The sequence below is a fragment of the Microcebus murinus genome, chromosome 6, assembly GCF_040939455.1.
Source record: "Microcebus murinus isolate Inina chromosome 6, M.murinus_Inina_mat1.0, whole genome shotgun sequence".
NCBI lineage: Eukaryota > Metazoa > Chordata > Mammalia > Primates > Cheirogaleidae > Microcebus > Microcebus murinus.
Genome location: NC_134109.1, coordinates 68320164 through 68343200, shown reverse-complemented (window position 1 = coordinate 68343200; position 23037 = coordinate 68320164). Strand labels below are relative to the sequence as shown.

Here is a 23037-nt window from a genome sequence, read left to right as displayed (position 1 = left end):
AACAGAGTGAGACTCTGTGTCCAAAAACAAAAACCAAAACAAAACAGCTGGGTCTCTCCTTTTTTCTGGGATTGGGGGTTGGTGAGGGGAGAGGGAAGAGGAGAAAGCAGGAAGCAGCAGAACTGTGTCATTGGCCAGCCTAGCACAGAGCTGGTACCTGTGAATGAGGTCAATGAATAAATGACAAACCAGCCTTCCCATTTTGCTAGGGTACATTTATTCAGCTGCTGGCACCTCCCTCCCGCAGTGTGAATGTGGGCTCAGGTCCAGAGAACTTGGCCAGTCACAAAGCGGGTGAGGCTGCTTTCCGCAGTTGGAGCATTTTCATGGTTTTCTTTATCCAGGGTAGGAAACTCGAGATCCTTGTGAAGACACATGGAGGCATCTGAGAGGGGTATCCATGGGAGACGATGCCCTGGGCCACATTGTCACACACGAGAGGGCCTCCAGAGTCCCCCTGTGAACAGAGGGGGAGGACTGAGCTGGTGCTCCCTCGGTCCCTGCCATCTCAAGCCCCATTCCAGGGAAGGGAACGTGCATGGCCAGCATTGGAAACCAGAGGGCAGGACAGGCCCTGGCCCTCAGCTCCCAAGCTGTGACCCTGGACATTGTTACTGCTTCACCTCAGCCCAGGGGCCCTCCTAGGTCCTCTCCCTCAGGCCCTGGGGTCCCCTCCTTATAAAGGTGTGTGGGACATTTGGCTCCAGGTCACTGTTGAAGGACACAGAGGGAGGGAAGTAGGGCTGACACCTTGGAGGACGAGCCCTTTAACCACATTGGGTGCCAGCTCCAAGGAGCCACCTGGTTATAATTATTGCAACCCCAGGAAGCACAGTTTTTTAATACCTATGAGCTGGGGTGGGGCGGAGTGTTGCAAAATTATCCTTCCAGAGGAGCAACATTTGCCAGAGATCCCCTGGGGAGCGTGCAGGCGCCCCAGCCAGCTTGGGCTGCTCCCCTCTTCTCATTCCAAGAGTGAGATCACAGCCTGGTGGGAGAGGGTGTCTCCCACTGCTTGGGTGTCCAGGTCCCTGGCCATCCCCAAACTTCCTTCTCCCCACAGCCTAGGCAGCACATGCATAGTCTCACATGAAAAGAACACTTCTTTATCTTTGGATCCCCCACACAAATCTCGATGGCCTTGTGGTAATTGTGGTTGAAGAGTGATTGGCACGTCCTGTCGTGCAGCACGGTCAGCATCACCTCCTGCAGCGTGTCTGAGCCTCTGCCCACCAGGTCAGTCCCGCCCCAGCCGGCCACACTGCAGTTCTTCCCTGGCGTCACCTGAACGTTGTTCATCGGCAGCTTGAGGGGCCGCACAGCTGCTGTCAGCCTGGCTCTTGTCGCTAGCTGGTGGGAAAGAGGCAAGAAAGTTCAGGTTAGCCAGTGGCCTCTTGGGCCTGGGCACCATGCTGGGGCTGAGTTGTCCCCTCTCTCCTCTGAGGCACAGGGACTGGCCACGTGGCCAGATGGAAGGAGGGAAGAAGAGACAGTGTCAAAGCCGGAGGGGCAACTGGACCAGCAGAGCGAGAGCAGCAGGATTTGCCTCACCTGCAGCAACATGATGTCATTCGAATAATCATTAGAATTATATGCTGGGTGGTGGAAGGCTCTTCTCACACGGATGACCTGCTGGGTCTTCTCCTGATTCCTGATGTTGTGGGCCCCCAGGGTGACCGTAAGGGAGCTGCATGGACAGCAGAGAGGGGTTGAGGGTGTTTAGAGTCACAGGGGTACAGCCCAAGAGCCATGATGAGCAGGTGACAGCCAGGGCAGGGCAGGGCTGCAGCTGAGGCCAAACTGAGGGGATAGGAGTGTCCCAGGAGGTAGCATTCTGCTAATTGCACTAGTGGTTCTCAGGCATCAGCTTCCCTTGGGGAAACAGGTGAGACTGCTTTGGTTTCCATTCTCATGCTGAAGCATGTCTCCAGCTCTGCATATGACAGGCGTGATCACTCTGGTCTTTTCTGTCCTCAGCAGTGCCTGTGATGCTAAACTTCCTCTCCCTCCACGGGACTTACTCGCCCACCCTCTCTCTCCATGAAGCGCCCTGCACATGTGTCCAGACAGTGGTGTCTGTGGAGTATTCGCAGGAGGGTGTGGAAATTTCCTCCTCACCTTCCCCAACAGTGAGCGGCTGTCAGCACGAAGTCTTCTCGGATCAGGAATCCGCCACATATCTTCGGAATTCCCTGAACAGAGTACTGAAGAAAGGCCATGTAGGGGCGGGAGTGGGGCTTGGCCTCATGGCCACCCAGGATCTCCTCTGAAAGAAAAGAGCGTCTGCCTGTGTGCACCCTCTGAGGCCACTGGCTGGGCATCTGCTTTGTGGCTCCAGAAGGGCTGGGCATTTGGGAGCTGGGGGCAGCCTGGATTTAGAGGCGCCTGGGGGAAGGGGCTTCAACTTCCTCCTCTGAAAAAGGGAAGAACAACTGTCCTTGGTCTCTAAATCTTTCTTCCACACATAGCTGGGGGAACAGACCTCGCAGACACAGTGAAATCCCAGAGGCTCCCGATCATTCCCTCCTGACTTTTCTTTGCTCCAAGTTAGTTCCCAAGACCCCGATGAGTCCTGTGATAGTGAGGATAGCGCTGTCTCTAATGGCCAGGATGTAAGTTTAGGGATCTAGATATTGTCACATCCTAGTTCCCAGGGCCTGACATGCAGTGGGTGCTCAATGATTATTTGGTGGCTGCGCGAAGGAATGGCGCTAGTTGGCCTCTGGATGCGGGTGGGTAGGACAGTGCTGTGGGATTCTGGAAAGCACAGAAGCTGGGATCTGCCACAGCGGCTCATCCTTGGAAAGAAGGGAGTCACCAAAGGCCTGGGAATAAAGGGACGGGGTGGCTTGAGACTAAGCAAAGACAAAACTGTGTTTGGAGGCCAGTGATTCCAGCAGTTCTGGGTCAGCTGACCTCTGGCCTCTCTCTGACAGACAGTGAGGGAAGCACGTCTTTACCCCAGACGCAGAAGTGGGGCCCACCCTGCCACCTCTAGGAAAATTTGTTATTTTCTCATTTCCAGGTTCCCACCCTCTGCCACACGCTTCCAGATGACAAGGGTGAGGCCTGTTGAGGGGATGGTGCCCACTGGCTCTTCCTGAGAACAGTCTGGTGCCCTGGCATTCCTGCTGAGAGCTCATCTAGCATCGTGCTTGGGGGGTCTGCAGAGGGACTGGAGCTGGGGTTCAGAATATCCTTGGTAGATAGAAGGATCAGGCAGGTGCAGAAGGGGCAGGAGATCTGTGGGATGGGCTTGGGCCTCTGGGCCTGGGGACAGTCACTCACCTGCCTGTGCCCCGGGGGGCAGGAAGAAGGCCAGCAGGAGCAGGAGCAGCTGCATCAGGAAGGCTGCCCAGGTCGGAGCTGCTGGTGTGCCCTCCTTGCTCCTTTTTATCCCCCTCAAGAGGAAGGAGGTGGGGTGGGCTCAGTGACCCCACGTTATCTCTGGTTTTGTGGTGTTTCATCACAGAAGGTTTTCTATGAAAGCTCCTCACCCCACTGCCTCTACCTGATAACGCCTTCTAGGTAGTTGTGAAAATATGTGGTGACCAGAGGAGTAGCCACAGCTGGTGACTCAGAGTGACCCTGGGTTCCCGCCCAGAGAGGGAACCCAGTGTATGGGGTGGGGACTGTAGGATGTGGTATTGGCCAGTAGAGGTAGTGGAACCCCCGAAACCTAGGTTCCCGGTGATAGAACCACCAGCGCCTCCATGGCCATGCTGCTAAGGATGACAGATGATTTCTTTAGCAGGTGTGTGTTTGGGCCCTTCTCTTGTGCTAGAACCAAGGATGTTGGAGATGTTTCTCCTTTCCTTAGAGAGATGACCTCTGGTGGAGAAGACTCTGACAAGGCACAGGTTGGGCAGGACCATGATAGAGCAAACATGCACAGCTAGCTAACAGAGCATGGTGACTATGTATTAGATCCAACTGGCATCTCATTCATCATCATAGCTTCCTTCCTAGGGGATTTGGAACATCTCTGCTTTAATTACAAATGCTCAGTGTGACAGAGTCTACCTTTCTTCTCAATGTTTTTAACAAAACCCTCCCTCTTAACTTTTATTAACCATTCACTCCCTTGCTTTAGTTACTTTTGAAAGCACCAGCTCCTTACACAGAAAGGAAAGATTACAGATTACAACATAAAATCTTGAGATCTCAGGCCCTGTCCTTTCCCACCACCTTCATTCTTGTTCCCCTCTCTTGAATTGGTTCTTCAAGACTTAGGCTGTTCCCCTAACAATTGTGACATAAGATGCTGATTAGGATGAGAATGGAGAGAGTTGGGAATTTGGGAGAAGTTTTGTTTTAACTTTAGTAACTGGTCAAAAGTCAAGGTTTTGTAGGAAAGTCACCTGATATGTAGACGCAGTAATAAAAATTTAAAGGAGAAGAAAGCTTACTGAGGTGGCAGACATGCAGGAAAGATTATCTGGATACAAGTGCCTTTTACATAAAGAACCCTACCCAGAAAAAGGCTCAGTGGAGAGACTAAATTGTCTTTCTAGACGGGACCAAAGCGACAAGGGAAGCCAAACTAAAAAATGATGATGACCATGTGGGACTTGTAATTTTAAGAATCTGTGTCTAAGTAAAAATTTGTAAAAAACGTAGGTGGGAAAGCAGATATGATTAGTTTGTTGAATGAATGAGAAAACAATACCAAACATTACAGTAGCAGGTAATGTTTATTGATTGCTGACCACAGTTCCTCACTTCAACCCCTGCTTCACATACTGATATTTCCTATATTTCACAGATGAAAAAGCTAAGAGGCTGAGAAGGTTAGGGCCTTGTCGCCACGTCACTCAGCGTATAGGAGTGAAGGGGCACAGGGTTGGAGTGCAGGGATCTGATTCCAGAGCTTGTGATCTTAGCCAGAGCTCTACAAACTTCATCCTCTCCTGCATTGTTCAAGGATCCTAGGGAAACGTTCAAGGAGTGCTGAAGAATAGAAGTTTTGTTTCTATCTCTGATATATGCTCTGTTTCTCTTAGAGCAAAAGGTACCTCAGTGTCTACCATGCAGTGATGGAAAAGTCTATTTAGATCACACACTTCCTTTGCTTTTATTCTTTATTTCCCTGACATTCTCTCTCAATATGTAAGAGAGTTTCATGCCTTGTTCCTGAGAGACAATCCCCTTAGACATTAGCCTCTCAAGGAACCACATCTAGTCCCTGCTGGAAGTGGGCAGGGCCAGACCATGTAGGTCAAAGAGAACATGGCCATGATAGGACATTCCCACCCTTAGATGTGGCATTTGAGTCTGCTGTTGTAATTTGATTTCCCTGAGCCTGATCATTCATTTAAGCCATGGCAAAATCAGAACCTATAGGTATAAGGGGCCCAAATTTTGTCCTAGCTGAACTTGCTGATTTCATTGACTCAGAGACTCAGATATTTCGGAGAAGAAATTTGTGTCTCAGTTAGGAGTTATCTCTATGTTCCTACTGGATTGGGACGCTAGTCAGAACTTCTGGGATGTCTATATGACATAAAGAACAATTGTGAGGAAAAAACCCATCAGTAAAGGAGAACCTAGGTTATATAGAACCGGGGGATTGTGGTACTTTCATTTTGCCTCTGTAATAATAAGGATGGGTAGATAAAAATGTTTAGAGGACATATATATATATATCTTAGCCTCCCAAAGTTTTGATATCCACTAGAATATCCTTTAAAAATTTTTTGTCACCTACTCTAATCATTGTCCAGCCATCACCACTAATAAAAAAAGTATGGGGAAGAACAAGGGCTGGATGTTGGGTTGGGGATAATTCAGTGAAACACTGGCATGGGTAAATGTCTGGGGTGGGTAGAAAGAGGCCTGCAGAGGAGAGGAGAGGTGACGTGGGTTGGGGTGACAACAGCGTACACACTCCCACAAACTGGGAGCAAGTGTAACAATGCAGACTTAGAAGAATAAATAGGTGTTGACTGGATTTCTGGGTGGGAGTGAGCCAAAGGGAGCCATGTTCTGGGTTGTGGTGTCACCTTCGATGTGACCTTGGGTCATTCTCAAGACCCCACCTGGAGAGTTTTATATCCCTCGAACTTAACCCTCCAATGCTATGTCCCTTTCCTAAAGCATTTTATTTCCATGGGGCCCTAACTTCATCCCTTAGCCTTCTGGAAGGAAGGGCTATCTCTTACTGTCTTGCTCAGAGGCTCATGCTGTGTGCATTATTACCACATCTGCACAAGATATGGCAAAGGGTTAGTTTTGGGGTAAGTAAGAGGGGTGCTGCTGAGTCATTTACCAGAACCTCCAACATATTATTGCAAAACTCATGGACATTTCTCTTTTTCCTTCTATCTCAAACTTCAGGTCAGGTATACTAACAAGGAGTTGCGTTTGGAAATGAAACTCTAGTTAGTCCTTCAGGCCTAAGGACTCTATGTCACATCCCCTATGTGTCCTTCAGTCTTGGTATGATATTAGGTTGGTTGAAAAGTAATTGTGGTTTTGAACCGTGAATTTTAAATAATAATATTATTATCTCTCAGGTGCAGACACCCTTTGCTATTTAGTTTCTCTGTGTCTGTCCAAGAAATTGGGAACAACACAGGAAATATACACAAACAAAGCAGAAGATCTGGATCATTGCAGCCAGCCCTTTGGGACTTTCCATAAAATCAGGTATTGCAGAAACCTGCTGATCTGCTGAGAGCATTTTACCCATAGAAAGATGGGTACAATGGCAGGATGAGTGACCATGGGACCAATGACTACATAATTCTCTCCATATTCTCTATGCTGAATCATTTGCCAAAACCTCAATATATGATTGTGAAGATTTAGATATATTTTATATTCCCTTGTTTCAGGTTTCTCCTCCTGGAAGACTATTGCTGGACAATGCTTAATTTCCCAAGGCATTGAACTCCAACCATAAGGCTTTGAGGAGTCAGATATCCAGCATCCCTTGGCATCATGTGCTAAGACTTTGGCTGTGTGAGATGGGAATCTTAAACACCTGCACCCCAGTCATAAACGGCACTCAATAACTCCTAAGAAAATAATGGAAACTGGAATCAGTGGGATTAGCATGGGCTCATGTCCTTTGACTTAGATTCCTTCTATCCCGATATCTGTTTTGCTTCAGTCCTTATAGGGGCAGGGAGATCAGGGATTTTTCTTGTTCCTGTAGAGATGATAACAGATAAGAAGGGTAGGAAAGCCTTGTGACAAGAGGGTGCCCACCCTGGGCCCTGCCAAGTGTCCCAGAGCAGAGCATCTTCACTGTGGATGGACTCCCAGTGGGCTCATGTGGGGAGAAGGTGAATTGGGGCAGAGGTCAGTATAGCTATTCTCAGATAATTTGAGGCTGTCATTTGGTAGCAGAATTATCTGTTTTAAGCATGAATAGGGTGAAGGGGAAATCAGAGAGGCTATGCATGAATGGGGTCAGTGGATGTACCTTCCTCTCAGTTTTGCTATGATCTCTTTCAAAAAAATCTTTTTTTAATTTTTTTATATTTTTTATTTTTATTGTATTTTTTAGCAGCCACTGTTCTTGAAGTAATGGTGACCAATGGGGAGATAATTCTTTAAAGAATGGTTATTTTAAAGGCTCTAGGGCTGACTTCTTCGAAATAGGTCCTTAGCTTGGCCTCAACATAGAAATCAGGAAGAGAATCATCTTAGGCTGTGAGCTAAGGAACCCACTCCTCTAAAAATGCTGGTGAAAAGCCTGGTGTCTTTGAGGATGGTGAAGTAATGGTGAAAGAACACTTAAAGTGTCCCGGCCCGCGGGACCTTTTGTGACTCGCGGGGGGCGAGGGGGACCGTGCCTGAAAGAGATGGGTGAGAGAGAGGAACAAGACCAAGCAAATGGTTGTCAAGGTCTACTTTACTTGGATTTTTAGTAGGTTTTATATACAGAAAACAAGGAAGTAGAAACAGAAAAATAGAGTGGGGGGATGATGAGGCTTGCCTGTGGGCCAATCAGCCCCAATCAGCATCCCAATGGCATCCGAAGCTGTTTGTGATTGATCACTCAACCCCAACCTGGCAGGGGGTCGGGAACAATTGCAGGTAGCATGCCCTGGAGCAAGCACTTCATGGAATGCATTCTTCTCGGAACTATAGCTGGAGGGCTGGGTGCTATTTTCGTCTTAGGCTATTTTCAGGTGAGGCCCATGTGTGCGTAGGACAAGTCGTTGGGATGTGGAGGGTCTTAGTCTCCAACATTAAAGCAATGATATTTTCAACCCTGGGTCTAGCTACTCCTTGAAAAACCCAGGTGAGCGTGCATAAGCACAGATTCGTCTGCCAGCACCGTTTTCCCTTCATGGCTGAGGCATCAAACTAGTCTTAAGAGGAGGGTGAAAAGTTGGATCCTGCTTCAATCTAAAGGAGACTGAAACAGGATACGCACTTTTCACCTCAAAAAAAGTCTTAAAACAACAACATGCCCCCCACCGACCCCCACATAGAAGACTTGGGACAAATACAAAGCATAAAGTAAGAGTAGATTCAATAAAATATATCAATAACTGTATTAAATGTAAACATTCTAAATGCTCCAATTAAAAGTCAAAGAATATCAGATCAGTTATGAAAAGAAAACATAAATATGTGCTTAGTAGAACAGGTTTAAAAAGTTGAAAGTAAAAGAAAGGAATCCTATATACCATATTTATCCTAACCAAAAGAAAACTATTATAGGTATAATAATACCAGATAAAATCAACCATAAGATAAAACCATATGTAAGGACTATTAGGGTTATTTCAGAAGGATACACAGTTGAATTCATAGGAAGATGCATGCTTTGAAATTTTAATGTATATAGTTACATGGCCAGAAAGTATATAAAACAAAAATGGAAGGAACTTCAAGGAGATAAAAAAATCTATCATTGTCTTAGGAATTACCAGAATAAAGATGATTTAAACAGTACACTTAACAAACTGGACCTAAAAGTTACAGACCTCTGCACCCACCCACTGCAAAACACATAATTATAAGTTTGCTTAAAAACATTTGCCAAAATTGATCATTTACTGGACCACAAAGCAAATCTTGAGAAATTTTAAAGATGTGAATTTTTTAAATGTTATCTGGCCATAACATAATTAAATTAGAGATCAATAATAAAATGATAACTAGAAAAATCCTCCTAATATTAGAAAAAGGGAAATATACTTTTAAATAACCTATAAGTCAAAATAAAATCTATGAAACATGGAAAGTTTTGAAGTGAATAATAACAATAACAGCACTAATTAAAAGTTGTGACATGCAGCTATAACAGTTCGAGGATACTTTGTAGTCTCAAAACTTATATATCATGGTAAACCAAAATTATTGAGCTTACCATATATCTCAAGAAGTTAGAAATTAATAAGTGAGATTAGCTCAATGAATGAGGATAAAAAATAATATGAGATAGCAAAAGTTAAGGGAATAATAGGCAAACATACTATAGGGAGACTTAACAAAGCAAAAATTAACTATTTGAAAAATCTAATAATATTGACAAAAGTTTGGGGAAAATTTAAAGAAAGGAAGAGAAGGCACATATGTCTAATATCAGAAACTAAAAATGGAATAATTTTATAAATGCTGCAGGACATTAAAAGATAAGCCAGGAATATTATAAAAACATTTATGGTAATAATATTGAAATTTTAAAGAAAGTAAGAACATCACCATCTAACAATGACTCAAGAAAAATTGCAAACTTGAGTAATAGTACAATAATCAAAGAAATTGCATCAGCCCTCAAACATTTTCCACATAGAGAACCAACCTAAATGACTTCACCATTGATTTCTACTGAAATTCAAGGAGGAAAATCTTTTATTGTTCTACAAACTCTTACAGAAAAGAGAAAAAGAAGGAACATGGCCAATCTCATTTTATAAGGCTGGCACAACCTTGAAGTTATATAGACGGGGGTCTCACTCTTGCTCAGGCTGGTTTCGAACTTCTGACCTAGAGCCATCCGCCCTCCTCGGCCTCCCAGAGTGCTAGGATTACAGGCGTGAGCCACCGCGCATGGCCTGCATTGTAATTGATCTTTAAATATTTTTCCAAGTTTTGGAAATGATATCAATGGTAATTTTTGTTCAACCCTGGTGTTGCCTCCCCTCCTGTTTACCTGGCAGGCATTCCTGATCTACACCATCTCCTGCTCTTGCCCCTTTTCTCCTCATTTGCACTGGCCTCTTCCTTCCCACAAAGACCTGCTCCGTCTCCCTTTCACCCTTTCGTTTCCACAGCCCGGCTCTCGGATGGCTCCGCCCATGGGCTCCTCCGGCTTGTGTTCCTGGCTGCCCAGGAACCTGCTGAGCTCCTCACCTTCCCCAGCAGTGAGCTGCCGTCAGCACAAAGTCTTCTCGCACCAGGAACCCCCCACAAACGCTTGTTCTTCCGGCAGACTGGATCTGAAGGTACGCCATGTAGGGGCGGGAGTGGGGCCTGGCCTCCCGGCCCCCGATGATCTCCCCTGGAAGGGAGCATTGGGCACTTACCCCTGTGCTCGCTGAGCACACAGTGCGGGCGTCAGGTGGGGGGCTGCGGAAGGGCTGGAAGATGGGGGGCGTGAGGGAGGAGTGGTGCTTAGCACTGGGGTCTGGGAGAGGGCGCCAGGTTTCTACAGGAAACACTGCTGGCCTGAGGGGAGGACTGTTCCCCATCCTAGGCCTCAGCTCCCTCTCGCCTCAAAAAGGGGAGAACAACCCTTGCTCCAGGCAAGGCCAGCTTCAGCCTGAGGAGAGATGCTCTGCTGTGAGCACAGGGCTCCCCTGGGGTCCCTGCTACTTTCTTCCTCAGGGAGCCTCCCAGATCCTTCTGAGTCCAGCTGAAGACTCCATGGGACTGGAGTGTGAGAATCTAGACATGAGCTGATGGGACTGTCATTGCTGTATTCTTTCCTCTGGGCTCTGACACGTGGGCTGCAGAAAGGATTTATATAGAGTGCTTTTATGTAGTACTTACTATGTGCTGGGGCAATTCCAAGATTTTATGCACGTTAACTAATTTACTTCTCATAGCAACTCTACAAGGTCAGTGCTAACATCATTCCCATTTTATCAATGAGGAAAGGGAGGAAATATGAATTCAAATTATTTGCTCAACAATACAGAATTAGAATGTGCCAAGGCAGTCTGGCTAGAGTCTATGTGATGGGGTCAGACATCTGAGGGTGGGTACAGTCACTTACCTGCCTCAACCCCAGGGGACAGGAGAAAAGCCAAGAGAAGCAGGAGTTCCCTGGCTTTGTCTGTGGCAGAGATGGGACAATTAGAGTAATTAACCACAATCGCCTAGAACTGAGGGACCCTCCCTTTAAAAACTCTATATTTCTGCCTATGTTGAGGATATTTGGATTTTGAGACAAGGTCTGCCATTTTTGTCCTTTTCCAGGAAAGTAATAAAAATTCTCTTTCCTCCTCCCCCAAATACTTACTGTCATTTTTCTGATGTAGCCTTGAGGACAAGGGCCAACTTTTTGGTAAGAAAACTTTATATTTCTTTCACTTTGAAAGACTAGCTTTGCTTAGTATAGTATTCTTGACTTCTAGGTTTTTAATTTTTTCTTCAGTACTTTAAGTTCACCATCCCATTCTTTCCTGGCCTGTAAGGTTTCTGTTGAGAAATTTACTATTAGTGTGATGAGGATTCCCTTAGAAGTGTCTAGACAATTTTTTCTTACTGGTGTTAGAATTTGCTGTATCTTTGGCTTCTGAAACTTTGAGTATAATGTCCCTTGAAGAAGACTTTTTTTCTTTCAATCTATGTGGGGATCTTTGAGCTTCTTGCATGTGGATGTCTATATGTGTTGCAGGACTTGGGAAGTTTCCAGCTATTATTTCATTTGATAGGTTTTTCTATGCCTTTGCCCATCTCTTCTTTTTCAGGAATACCCAAAATTTAAATACTTGGTTGCTCTCAGGTATCTCACACATAGGCTTTTTTCATTCATTTTTTTTTTTTTTATCTCACGGAGTTATTTCAAAAGTCTCAAAAGTCATGTAGTTGAGTTCAGAAAGTCTTTCTTATGTTTGATCTAGTCTATTGTTAAAGATCTCAACTGTATTTTTTATTTCATTCTTTGAGTTCTTTAGTGCCAAGATTTCTGTTTTGTTCTCGTTATACTATTTATCTCTTTGCTGAATTTCTCATTTAGATCATGAATTGTTTTGCTGATTTGTTTGTATTGTTTATGCATGTTCTCTTGTGTGTCACTGAGTTTCTTTAATATCATTATTTTGAATTCATTTTCAGGCATTTCATAGATGCCTTTTTCATTGGAATATTTTAAAAAATAAAGTTATTTTAATAATTGTAAACTTTAAAATACTGAATAAATTAAATAATAGAAGAAATATGTCAGTCTTTTCTTTTCTTTTTCTTTTTTTTTTTTTTTGAACAGAGTCTCACTGTATTGCCCAGACTAAAGTGCTTTGGCATTAGCGTAGCTCACAGCAACCTGATACTCCTGGGCTCAAGCGATCCTCTTGCCTCAGCCTCCCAAGTAGCTGGGACTACAGGCATGTATCACTGCTCCCAGCTAATGTTTTCTAATATTTTCAGTTGCCTGGTTAATTTTTTCTATTTTCAGTAGAAGTGGGGCCTAACCCTTGCACAGGCTAGTCTGGAACCTCTGACCTCTAATGATCCTTGTCCCTTGGCCTCCCAGAGTGCTAAGATTACAGGTCTGAGCTACTGTGCCTGACAAATAAATATGTCAGTCTTTATCACACCATCCAGTTGATCATTGTTAACAGAGTTGTATTTTCATCTAGATTTTTTTGTATATTTTTACATAGGAGGTGTGATCACAATATATTTACTTTTGAATCCTATATTTTAATTATTGAAAATAAATATTCCCCTCATTTTATTAAAAATCGATTACTGAGGATCATTTTAGAATCTCATTCATATTTATTAAATAGACTTTTAATTTATTAAATAATACATAAAAGTTGTGAAAAAATTAGGAAAATGGATATCCAGGAAGAACAAAAGCTAAAAGAAAAATATGTGTATAAGGAAAAATTTAATTTTAATATATATTAATCTATAACGTGCTTTTACTTAGACATACCTGGTGAATATTCGTCCATGTAACAAAATGTAGTTGTGTATCATAACTTTAATGATTCTGTAATTTTCCGTAATAAGCCACTTTTAAAAACAAATGGCCAGATTAGTGCTGGACATTGGCATTACTTCTAAGATTTTACTTATGTAACAAGGCTTTTACAAGGAATAACCTTGTTCAGTGTTCTTGGTGTGATTGATAGCTTGGTCAAAGACTTTTTTTTTTAAAGGATCTTTGTATGTAAGTTATGAAAACATCATTTTCTCAATGTCCATACTGAATCTGAATGTCATCATTTTTGTAACTCCTTTCCATTTAGATAAGCAAAAAATTACTAATATTTCAATTTTTCATTGATTAGTTAGTGAGCTTTTACTTTCCCCCAAATACTTATTTGTGTATGGTTTTTTAAAAAAATAACTTGCCTCTTAATGTACTTGGCCTAGTTTTGTACAGGGTGGATAAGGTAGATGCTAAGGGCCGTATACTGCATAAGGCAAATGCACCGTACCTTATAATTTCCCTATTTTGGACATTAATACTGATTGCAGTTTTGTGTCCATTATTAAATAATGCTGTGATGAACATTTTTATGAGTAACCCTCCCACACACCCGCATATAGTCACACACACGCACACACATATACTTACACAATTGAGATCTTACATAGGATAAAGTCCTAGAAATAAAAATCATAGATCAATAAAGACAAATAAATGTAAACTTATTTGGAGATCACTTTAAGGAAAGATGTATCAAGAGCAGCCCAGTCTTCATGGTGCTCCAGTCATTGTAAGGCAATGTTTTTCCTTCCTAATGTATCTTATACTCAGTGTCGAGTATTTCTATCAGGTGTAAGAGGCAACGCTGACCCATTAGGCATGGTTCCTGCCCCAGGTGGTGGGCATGTTTGGTCACTCTGTTGCTGTCCTTATGTCCTGGGACTAAGGTCACTCTGCTGCTGTGTCTGGCTTACATCCTGGGACTCTGTGGAGCTCTTCAGGGCTGACTTTCTGGTGTCACGACATGTCTTCTGTGTGGTTGCCCCCAGCTCCTGCATGCTCTGCTGCTCACTTGCTCATCTCTAGATGCTGTTAACCCCTGTTTCATCTATACCACTGCCAGTGTTGTGATCCCCAGGGAAGGCTTGTCAGGTGGACAATGGAACAGCCTTATGTGAAAAATAAGTGTATTTGCTTTCCCTCTTGTTTTCAAATCTACTGGATTTGTTATTTATTGAATCCATGTGGTTTGTTATTCTTTTTAGGGGAAGTTGCTGCTTCGCCCAGTTTTGGTCCTACTTGATGCAGTGTTTGTCCAGCTATTGTGAATTTATTATGTTCTGTCCTGTCTGATGGGGGTGGGGGGTATCTCCCTAGGGATACTGTTTGGGGATAAGGATCCTAAATAAGGTCACCTGGGTCGCAATTAACTGTCTGGCACTTGAACTGTAGCATTTTTTTAGGTTTGTAGACTGACATTCATGTCTTCTATGTGCAAAATTAGCAAAACTAAGGCTATTCCAGTTGCTTCCTTCTTCCCCTCGTACCTCTGGATACAGACTCCACTGAGCACAGATTAGAAAGCTCATGACATGAGGGTCTCTAAGTTTCTTCCAATTTCACAGACTGCCCTTCTGGAATGAAACCAGATCATGCATGTGACACTGTGATTTACAGATAGACTACAGAGAATTTAATTACTTTCCAAGCAGAATTTCTTGTGGATTCCAAATATAGATCCATTTGTGCCACTGTCTTTCCTGGTGGAAGGAGGGGAACTAGGAGAATTGAGAGGAAATTTCTCATCACGGTAGGTTTTCTAAAAGTAGGAACAAGAACATATTATGTGCCTGCGCAAAGAGAGTGAGATCAGCAGGTATTTGTCTACTTGGGTGGCAAAGGGGTCCTTCCAGCCCAGCAGCCCCAGAGCCCTCTTGTGCAAGGCCACCATAACCCTGCATTGCCAGCAGGGGGAGGCTGGGCACTGAGGCCAGGCCAGGCTGCAGAGGGACTGCACAGGAGGAGATGCCTGAGCCCCAGGCGGATGCCTGGCTAAACTGGGGCCTCAGCCAGCCCTGCCCAGGTGGCAGGTGGAGCTGGGTCCTTCAGCATCAGGTGGGCTGGCAGTCCAGGTCTGGCTGGGCCAAAGAATAGAGAAGAATCTGCTCAGCCTTGAGAAATGAGAAATGCACAGCCTTGGGAGATGAGAAAGAGAAGACTGGCTCAAACAGGGCTAGCAGGGAGGAGCTGGTGGCTAGGGACACCAGGGTGAAAAGCAGGGGTCTGTATGGGAAGGCCAGGGAGGAAGGAGGCTGACTGAGCTCAGTGCTGGGCCCAGGGCAGGGCCTGGGTGAGGCTGAGGGGCATCAGAGGAGCATCACAGACTCCTGAGTTGCAGACAGGCCTGGCTGTGGCAGAAGCGTGCCCCCACTAGGGTGCTCCTGGCTGGGCCCGGCCACCGGGGTCCCTGGAGTCAGCCCCTTTCCACTTAGTGCTCCACTCTCCACTGTAGTCTCTGGGCAGGGATTGGTGAAAGTGTTTGTCTTAGAGATGGTAGGAAATTCCTAAAGGTCAGATATGTTCACTTTATGGGGGGAGAAGATTGTCTGTGGCAGAAAGTTAAGTATCAAAGAAATTGTCCAGCATGGGGTTTAGGGAGAGCCGGCAGTGGGGGAAAGGAGGAAGCAAACCAGAATTGACAGCAGAGGGCAGCCTGGAGCAGGCTGTCATTTCTTGAGAGCAGTTCAATGCATAGACCAGACTTGAGCCATATTCAGGCGAGAGATCTATTTATTGCACTCCTGGGATCCCACTACCCACCTCTGTGGGATTCTCGCCTCTGCCCCAGAAAAGATGGACCGGCTTAGAGAACGTCAGTCTTGTGCCTTCCTTTGTCTGCTACGCTTCATTGTTTTCCTTATCCAGGTCAGAAAACGTGAGATCTTCACGAATATTACTGGAGGGGTCCCAATTATTTTTCCACGGGACATAATGCCCTGGGTCACCTTCTTACACACCAGGGGGCCACCGGAATCCCCCTGTGGGCAGAGAGAGGAAGACTGAGCTGGTGTCCCCACTCATGGGTGGGTGGTCTCTGTTAGGGGGCTGTATATATGGCATCAGGGCTGGGGCAGCCTTCTTGTCACCTCCCTGAGTCCTGGGGCTCCAGTATGATCCAGACTGTCCTTTCCAGCTCAACCCAGGCCAAGCCTCTCTCTGCAGTCCTCAGGGACATACCATGGTGGTAACACTGCTGTGGGATGAACCTTCCCCACACCCACCCCCTCTGCACAGGACATGGACTAAAGACTGGATTCCTGGGGCACCCAGGCTGCCCATGCTCTGGGCTGAGTGAAAGGGATGGCCAACCTTAGAAAAAGGTCCTTTTTAAATAATTCTCACTACTCCCACTACAGCTAAGTTTCTGAGATTTTGGCCCTGGATGCTCCAGAAGCTGCTTCCAGCCATGGCGAACTCCCTAAACGTCCAGCCCATCATGGATACCAGGTTCTGATAATATGCTGAGGTATATATGGCTCCACATCGCCCTTTGCCTCCTCTTTATACTTCTCATATCCTCTGTGATGCCACCAGAGCGCAGCTTACAGACCGGGCCCGTCTGCTCTGTGCCCATGCTGGGAGCCCTAATGATGGTAACCGTGCTCTCCACGTCTGCCACAGTGGGCGCTCTGTGACTTCTCCATGTGCCCAGGTCCAGGAGGCCCTCTGCCTCCTCAGAACTGTGACTCCTCCTGCCATGTGTGCCCTTAGGTTTCTTGGCTATTGCTCCTAGCAGCTCTGCATTTAGCTCTCCTTTTCACACTCTGCATTCTCCACTATCTGGTAACATTGGTACAAAACTATACCTCTAATGTAGATTTCAAGAGCATCCATTATCCACCATCTCCCTCTTAGTGATTCAAATGAACTCTCTCCATAAAAAGATCTCAAGGGCCATTACTAGCTGGAGGCAGTTACAGAAGAAAGACCTCAGCAACATTTTCCCTGCTCCTGAGTTCATTTTTTTTTTATAGTAAATTTAAATTTAACAATAGAAAGGTGGGAATGAAAGGGGGGTCTTGCGGAAATAGCAGAAAATACCTAATCCTAGGATTTCCTAATGACATCTAGAGATCAATCATGAGCTCTCCCTGCTTTCTGCTCTTTCTCTCCCTGCTGACAGGTGCCCTGCAGAGCTCTGTGTTTACATCCAAGAGGAGCCCAGCAGAGAAAAAGGAATGTAAAGTTTTCCTTTTAGGATTGCTAGACCTATTGACTAAAACTGCCTTTTAGAATTTGTTTCTATAGTCTGGAGAAGCTCCTGCAGGACAGCAGGGGTGACAAACTTCAGACATCAGCTCCTGCCCCAAATCATATCTTGAGGGCAAGATCCTGACAAGATCTCTAACAGCCATTTCTGCTATCAGTCTATTGCTAAAGAGAAGGGACAGACACAGCAGTTCCACACAGCCCATTCTATTATCTGCTTCCCTCTAAGAAGAGAAGGAGCACACATGACAGTTCACAGCACCCTGTGAATTTGAGCACAACCATAAATCATCTTTCATCTTCTTTTCCACATTTCCTAAATAAAAGTTCTGAGTAAGCGGCCTTCTAAACCAACACACTCTTCACCTTTCTCTCTTGTGTTTGGCCCTTTCCTGTTTGGGAAACTAAAATAAATTTCTTTCTTTCCGAATCTTTGTCTGGAGGGATTTCTCTCAAACCTGAGTGCACCAGCTCTGCACTAGCACTCCACCCTCACCCTAGGGCACAGGGGCCGGCCACTCCCATAGCCCAGATCTTCCTAAGTTCCTCCTCCCAGGGAACTGCTTGTGTAGATGCTGAAAATCTGACCTTGAAAATGGTATTTGTTGTCTTTGGGTCCCCCACACACATCTCCGTGGCCTTGCGGTAATTCCGGCGGAAGAGAGATTCACACGTCCTGTCCTGCTGCACGGTGAGCATCTCCTCCTGCAGCGTGTCTGGGTTTTTGTTCCCCAGGACAGTCCGGCCCCAGCCGGCCACACTGCAGTCCTCTCCTGGCTTCACCAAGCCCATGCGCTTGGGCAGCTTGAGGGGCCGCACGGCTGCAGTCCGCCTGGCCTTTGTCTCCAGCTGGTGGGATAGAGGCAAGAAAGCCCAGGTCAGCCAGTGGCCTCCTGGGCCTGGTGCCATGCTGACGCTGAGCTATTTCCCCTCTTCTGAGGCGAAGCAGGATGGAAAGGAGGGAAGAAGGGACAGCGTCACAGTGGGAGGGCCAAGGGGACCAGTAGAGTGAGATCAGCAGGACTTTGCCTCACCTGCAGCAGCATGATGTCATTGAAGAATCTCTTAGAATCATATGCTGGGTGGCGCATGGCTCTTTTCACAGGGATGACCTGCTGGGTCTTCTCTTGCTCCGTGATGTTGTGGGCTCCCAGGGTGACATTTATGGAGCTGCACGGACAGCAGAGAGAGGCTGCGTGTGTGTGGAGTCACAGGGTACAGCCTAAGAATCACGAAGAGCAGGAGACAGCCAGGGAGTGCAGGGCTACAGCTAAGGGGAAACTGAGGGGATGGGAAGGTCTCAGGCGGTGGCATTCTGCTAATTGCACCAGTGGTTCTCATGGGTCAGCTCCCACTGGGGAAGCAGGTAAGACTCCTTTGGTTTCCATTCTCATGCAAAAGCAGGTCCCTGGCTCTGCATATGACAGGCGTGATCACTCTGGTCTTTTCTGTCCTCAGCAGTGCCTGTGACACTAACTTTCCTCTCCCCCAACAGGAGTGACCCGGCCACACTCTTTCTCCAGGAAGGCCTCCTGCACATGTGTTCAGACAGAGGTCTCTGTGGATTATTTGCATGAGGGTGTGGAAATTTCGTCCTCACCTTCCCCAACAGTGAGCAGCCGTCAGCACGAAGTCTTCTTGGATCAGGGAACCACAGCAGAAGTACCTCTCCCGTGCCCCCTGATCCCAGATCTGAAGAAAAGCCATGTAGGGGCGAGAGTGTGGCTTGGCCTCATGGGCCCCCATGATCTCCTCTGAAAGAAAAGATCAGAGGTTGAGGTAGCTGGGGCAGGTGTGGGCAGGAGAGAAGGCTCAGGAAGGCGGTGCTTGAGGGCGAGGTGTGCAGCGAGACAGCCTCTTCCTGGGCTCGGCAGGCAGCAGCTCCTGCAGGTGGAACTGCCTCTCCCAAATATCAAAGCTCAGAACTCCTCCAAGAAAAGAGGGGCAGAGCTTGTCCTCACATCCTACTGCAGAAACACTGGGAGGACGTAAAATCTATCTTCAGGATGGCAGAGCCCCAGAGGATCCTGGACAGGACTGCCATGGTTCTTTCCTTCTCAGTGAGTGTCCCTGATCCCTCTGAGCCTTTGCTATCATCCCCATCAGTGCCATTTTCTAATGAATTACCCACGAGCTTATGGAGTTGGATTTTCTAAAATCCTTATGCCCTAGCACCTGGGTTCACATCCTAGTTTCTCAGCAATTGTTTTCTGGCTGCACGATGAATGGCTTCCAATTAGGCTTTGGCTGGGGTTTGGTGGGGGTGGTGCTGCTGGGCTTCTGGGCCTCTGGGATGGTTCAGGAGCCAAGGACCTGGGAAGGCAGGGGAAGAGGAGAAGCTAGCAAAACCTGGACTGCACAGCCCTGGGTGGAGCCAAGGCCACAGGAGAGCTGTGGTTGCAGCCATTGCCACGTGTGAGATCTGTTGCATCCTGGATTTCTCTCAGGGACAGCAGTTAGAGTGGGGAGGGCACTGAATAATTTAACTGGTTCTTAAACTGGGTCCTGTGACAACCTCTGCTGCTGCAGCCTATGTGTCTGCTTGTCCTAGCAACCACCGGGGAGCAGGACTGGGATGATGAAGGGCTGAGAAATAGGATAGGTTAGCTTTGGGGTTGGAGGATCAGAAATCAGAGCAAGTGGCACAGTTCAGAAGAGAAGGACCATTTGCGGGGAGTTAGCTACACTCCCAGCAAAAAAACAGGTTTCTTTGGCAGGGGTCATTGCAAAGGATAAGAAAATAATAGAATAGAGAAATAATAGAAATAAAAGAATATACTAGATGAAGGTACAGTTTTATAGATTTATATAACAAAAAAGCAAAGCAAGGGTACTTGGGGGACCCCACAGTATTACTTTCAATTGTGAGGCAGGAGTGAAGTTTCAGGTGGGTATTTACAGGTATAGATGTCAGTTGCCAGGGGTAACAGATTAACATAACAGGTAGTTCATTTTAGGTTGAAAGTTTTTCAAAAGACTTCTATAGATCCCTGAATTAACTCTATCTATGTGAACAAATAGTTATAAAATATTCCAAAGACAAACTTCTAAGTTCTAAGATAAAGCTATCACTTAACAGAAAGATTACACAGAGATATAGTGGCCCCATATTTCTTTATCTAGTTACTGTGGATTGATACAGGTAGTCAGGAGTGAAGCAGGAACTGTTCCTTAGGCTAAATTGCTTTTAGCCACAGGTATCTGTCTCACAGGCGGGCACTCTTTGATCAGCTCTCATCCAGTGCCTCCCTGTAGACCTGCTTTGTCATTCAAAGCAGGGGAAAATCACAGGTTTGAGACTGCAAGCATCCCTTGGAAAACAGCTGCTACTCACCTTTAAGACACCCTCCCCCACCAAGAGCCAGGCAGCCTTTTATATGCAAACTAACACGTTCACAGATTCCTTCAGTGCAAAACCCTGCAAAATTCCTGAAATCATTTGTCTCCCTAATATATAGGGGGCATTTCAACAAAGAAATAATTTTATGGACAGACAACCATACTAGCCAAATAAAGCTCAAAGGAATCGGAAATACCTAGAGCTGCCTTTTCCTGGGTTGGAGTGAGGGTTGAGTATTACTTATCTTTTGTAGCTTCACATTTTCTACCAAATGCCTTTCTAAGAACAACCCACTTTCTAGGTCATCAAGGAGAGGTCTGCAGAGAGGTTAACACCTACTAAACCTTTTAGGGAATGCCCTTCCTTCGGCCATCCTTGTTGAGTGTCTATCTAGCATCAGACTTAGAAGTCTGGGTGTGAGATGGGAGCTGGGGCAGACTGAGGAAACTTCCTGACCAGTGCTAGGTACAGGGGTCACAGATACAGGGGATTTTGTAAGATGGGTTCAGGCCTCTGGAATAGCAATGGTCACTTACCTGTCCCAGCCCTGGGAGGCAGGAGAAAGGCCAACAGGAGCAGGAGCGGCTGCATCTCCTCAGGAAGGCTGCCCACATCAGCAATGCTGGTGTTTGCTCCACCCAAATATAAAACCATGGGAGTGGGATGAAAGAGGGGCGGGCCTAGTGACCTCGCAGACCTCCTAGACCTGTGTGTGCTCTCTTTGTTTTGATGGATGTCACCATACAAGTAGACTTGCCAAAATACTCTGGTTTGGTTTAATTGAAAATGACACTGTTAACACATTAGCAGGTCTGCTGCTGAGTGACAAGGTGAAGGCAAGAATAAGGGACAAGAAGGTGCAGGTTGCTGAGTTGTGGCTGCAGCTAGTAGAAGGGTGAGAACCCCAGATGGTCGTAAGTGATTGAGCTGAATGAAGAACGACTCCTTTCTCATCTCTGGGCTCTTTTTCCATTCTTTATCCAATGTTTTTTTTGTATCTTTTAAGATGATCATATGGTCTTTGTTTTTGTTTCTGTTTATATAGTGAATCACATTTATTGATTTGTGTAGGTTAAATCATCCTTGCATCCGTGGGATGAGATCCACTTGATTATGGTGGATTATTTTTTGATTGTTTGTTGAATTTAGTTTGCTAGCATTTTGTTGTTAAGGAGTTTTGCATCTATGTTCATAAGAGATATTGGTCTGTAGTTTTCTTTTTTAGTGTGTTCACTCCTGGGTTTGGAATCAGGATGATACTAGTTTCAGATTAGGGAGATTTCCCTCTTCGATGTTATGAAGTAGTTTCTGTAGGATAGGTACCAGTTCTTTTTATGTCTGGTAGAATTTGCCTGTGAATCTGTCAGGTCAGGGGCTTTTTATTGTTAGATTTTTTTTATTATGTCTTTCACTGCTTATTATTGGTCTGTTTCAATAGAAGTTGGTTTGTATTTCTTCTTGATTAAGGCATGGGAAGTTGTATGTTTTCAAGCATTTTCCATTTTCACTAGGTTTTGTAGTTTTTTTGTGTAGAGGTTTTCATAGTATTTGTAGATGATATTTTGTATTTCTGTGTATCAGTTGTAAAGTCTCCATTTTCATCTCTGATTGAGTCCTTTGTCTTCCATTTCTGGTTAAGCTGGTTAGTGGTCTATTCATTTTATTTATGTTTTCAAGCATCAACTTTTTCTTTAATTGATCTTTTGTATTGTTTTTGTTTCCATATGTTTTGTTCTACTAAGAGCTTTGTTATTTCGTTTCTTCTGTTGGCTTTGGGTTTGTTTTGTTCATCTTTTTCTCATTCCTTGAGATGTGACATTAGATTGTTAATTTGTGATCTTTCTGTCCTTTGGATGTGGGCACTTAAGTCTATGAACTTTCCACTTATGGCTACTGTTTCTATATCCCTTAGATTTTGGAAGCTATAGTTTTGACCCCTTTGTCATACAGTTTGAGGAATGTTTTCATTTCCATCTTAATGTCATCACTGACCTAAGGATCATTCAGCAACAGGTTGTTTAAATTCCCTAACTTTGTGTGTATTTAAGTGTTTCCCTTGGAATTGATTTCTAGTTTTATTCCACTGTGGTCTGAGAAGATACATGGTATGATTTTGATGATTTTGCATGTGCTAATACTTGTTTTGTGGCATTAGATGTGATTAGTCTTTGAGAATGACTCAGTTGCTAAGGAAAAAGAAGTATATGCAGTAGTTTCTGGAAAGAATGTTCTATAAATGAGTGCTAGGTCCATTTGTTCTAAAATATTGTTTAAGTTTGGTGTTTATTTATTCATTTTGTGCTTTGATGACCTGTCAATTCTGTCAGTGGAGTGTTGAGGTCCCCAAGTATTAAGT

The 23037-nt window shown here is 45.2% G+C and overlaps 1 protein-coding gene across 1 annotated transcript; it reads right to left on the bottom strand.

Moving 5' to 3' along the window:
• Positions 1–200: 200 nt before the first annotated feature.
• LOC105864434 (uncharacterized) lies at positions 201–21272 on the bottom strand. Its single transcript, XM_012752303.2, has 13 exons — positions 21218–21272; positions 18942–19095; positions 18376–18511; positions 17930–18190; positions 15958–16110; positions 14774–14891; positions 11183–11242; positions 10318–10465; positions 3289–3401; positions 2119–2266; positions 1552–1687; positions 1090–1350; positions 201–457 (listed from the first exon to the last, which is right to left on the bottom strand). Exons 1-13 carry the CDS (start codon positions 21270–21272, stop codon positions 284–286), a joined length of 1917 nt encoding a protein of 638 aa, XP_012607757.2. The 3' UTR covers positions 201–283.
• Positions 21273–23037: the final 1765 nt, after the last annotated feature.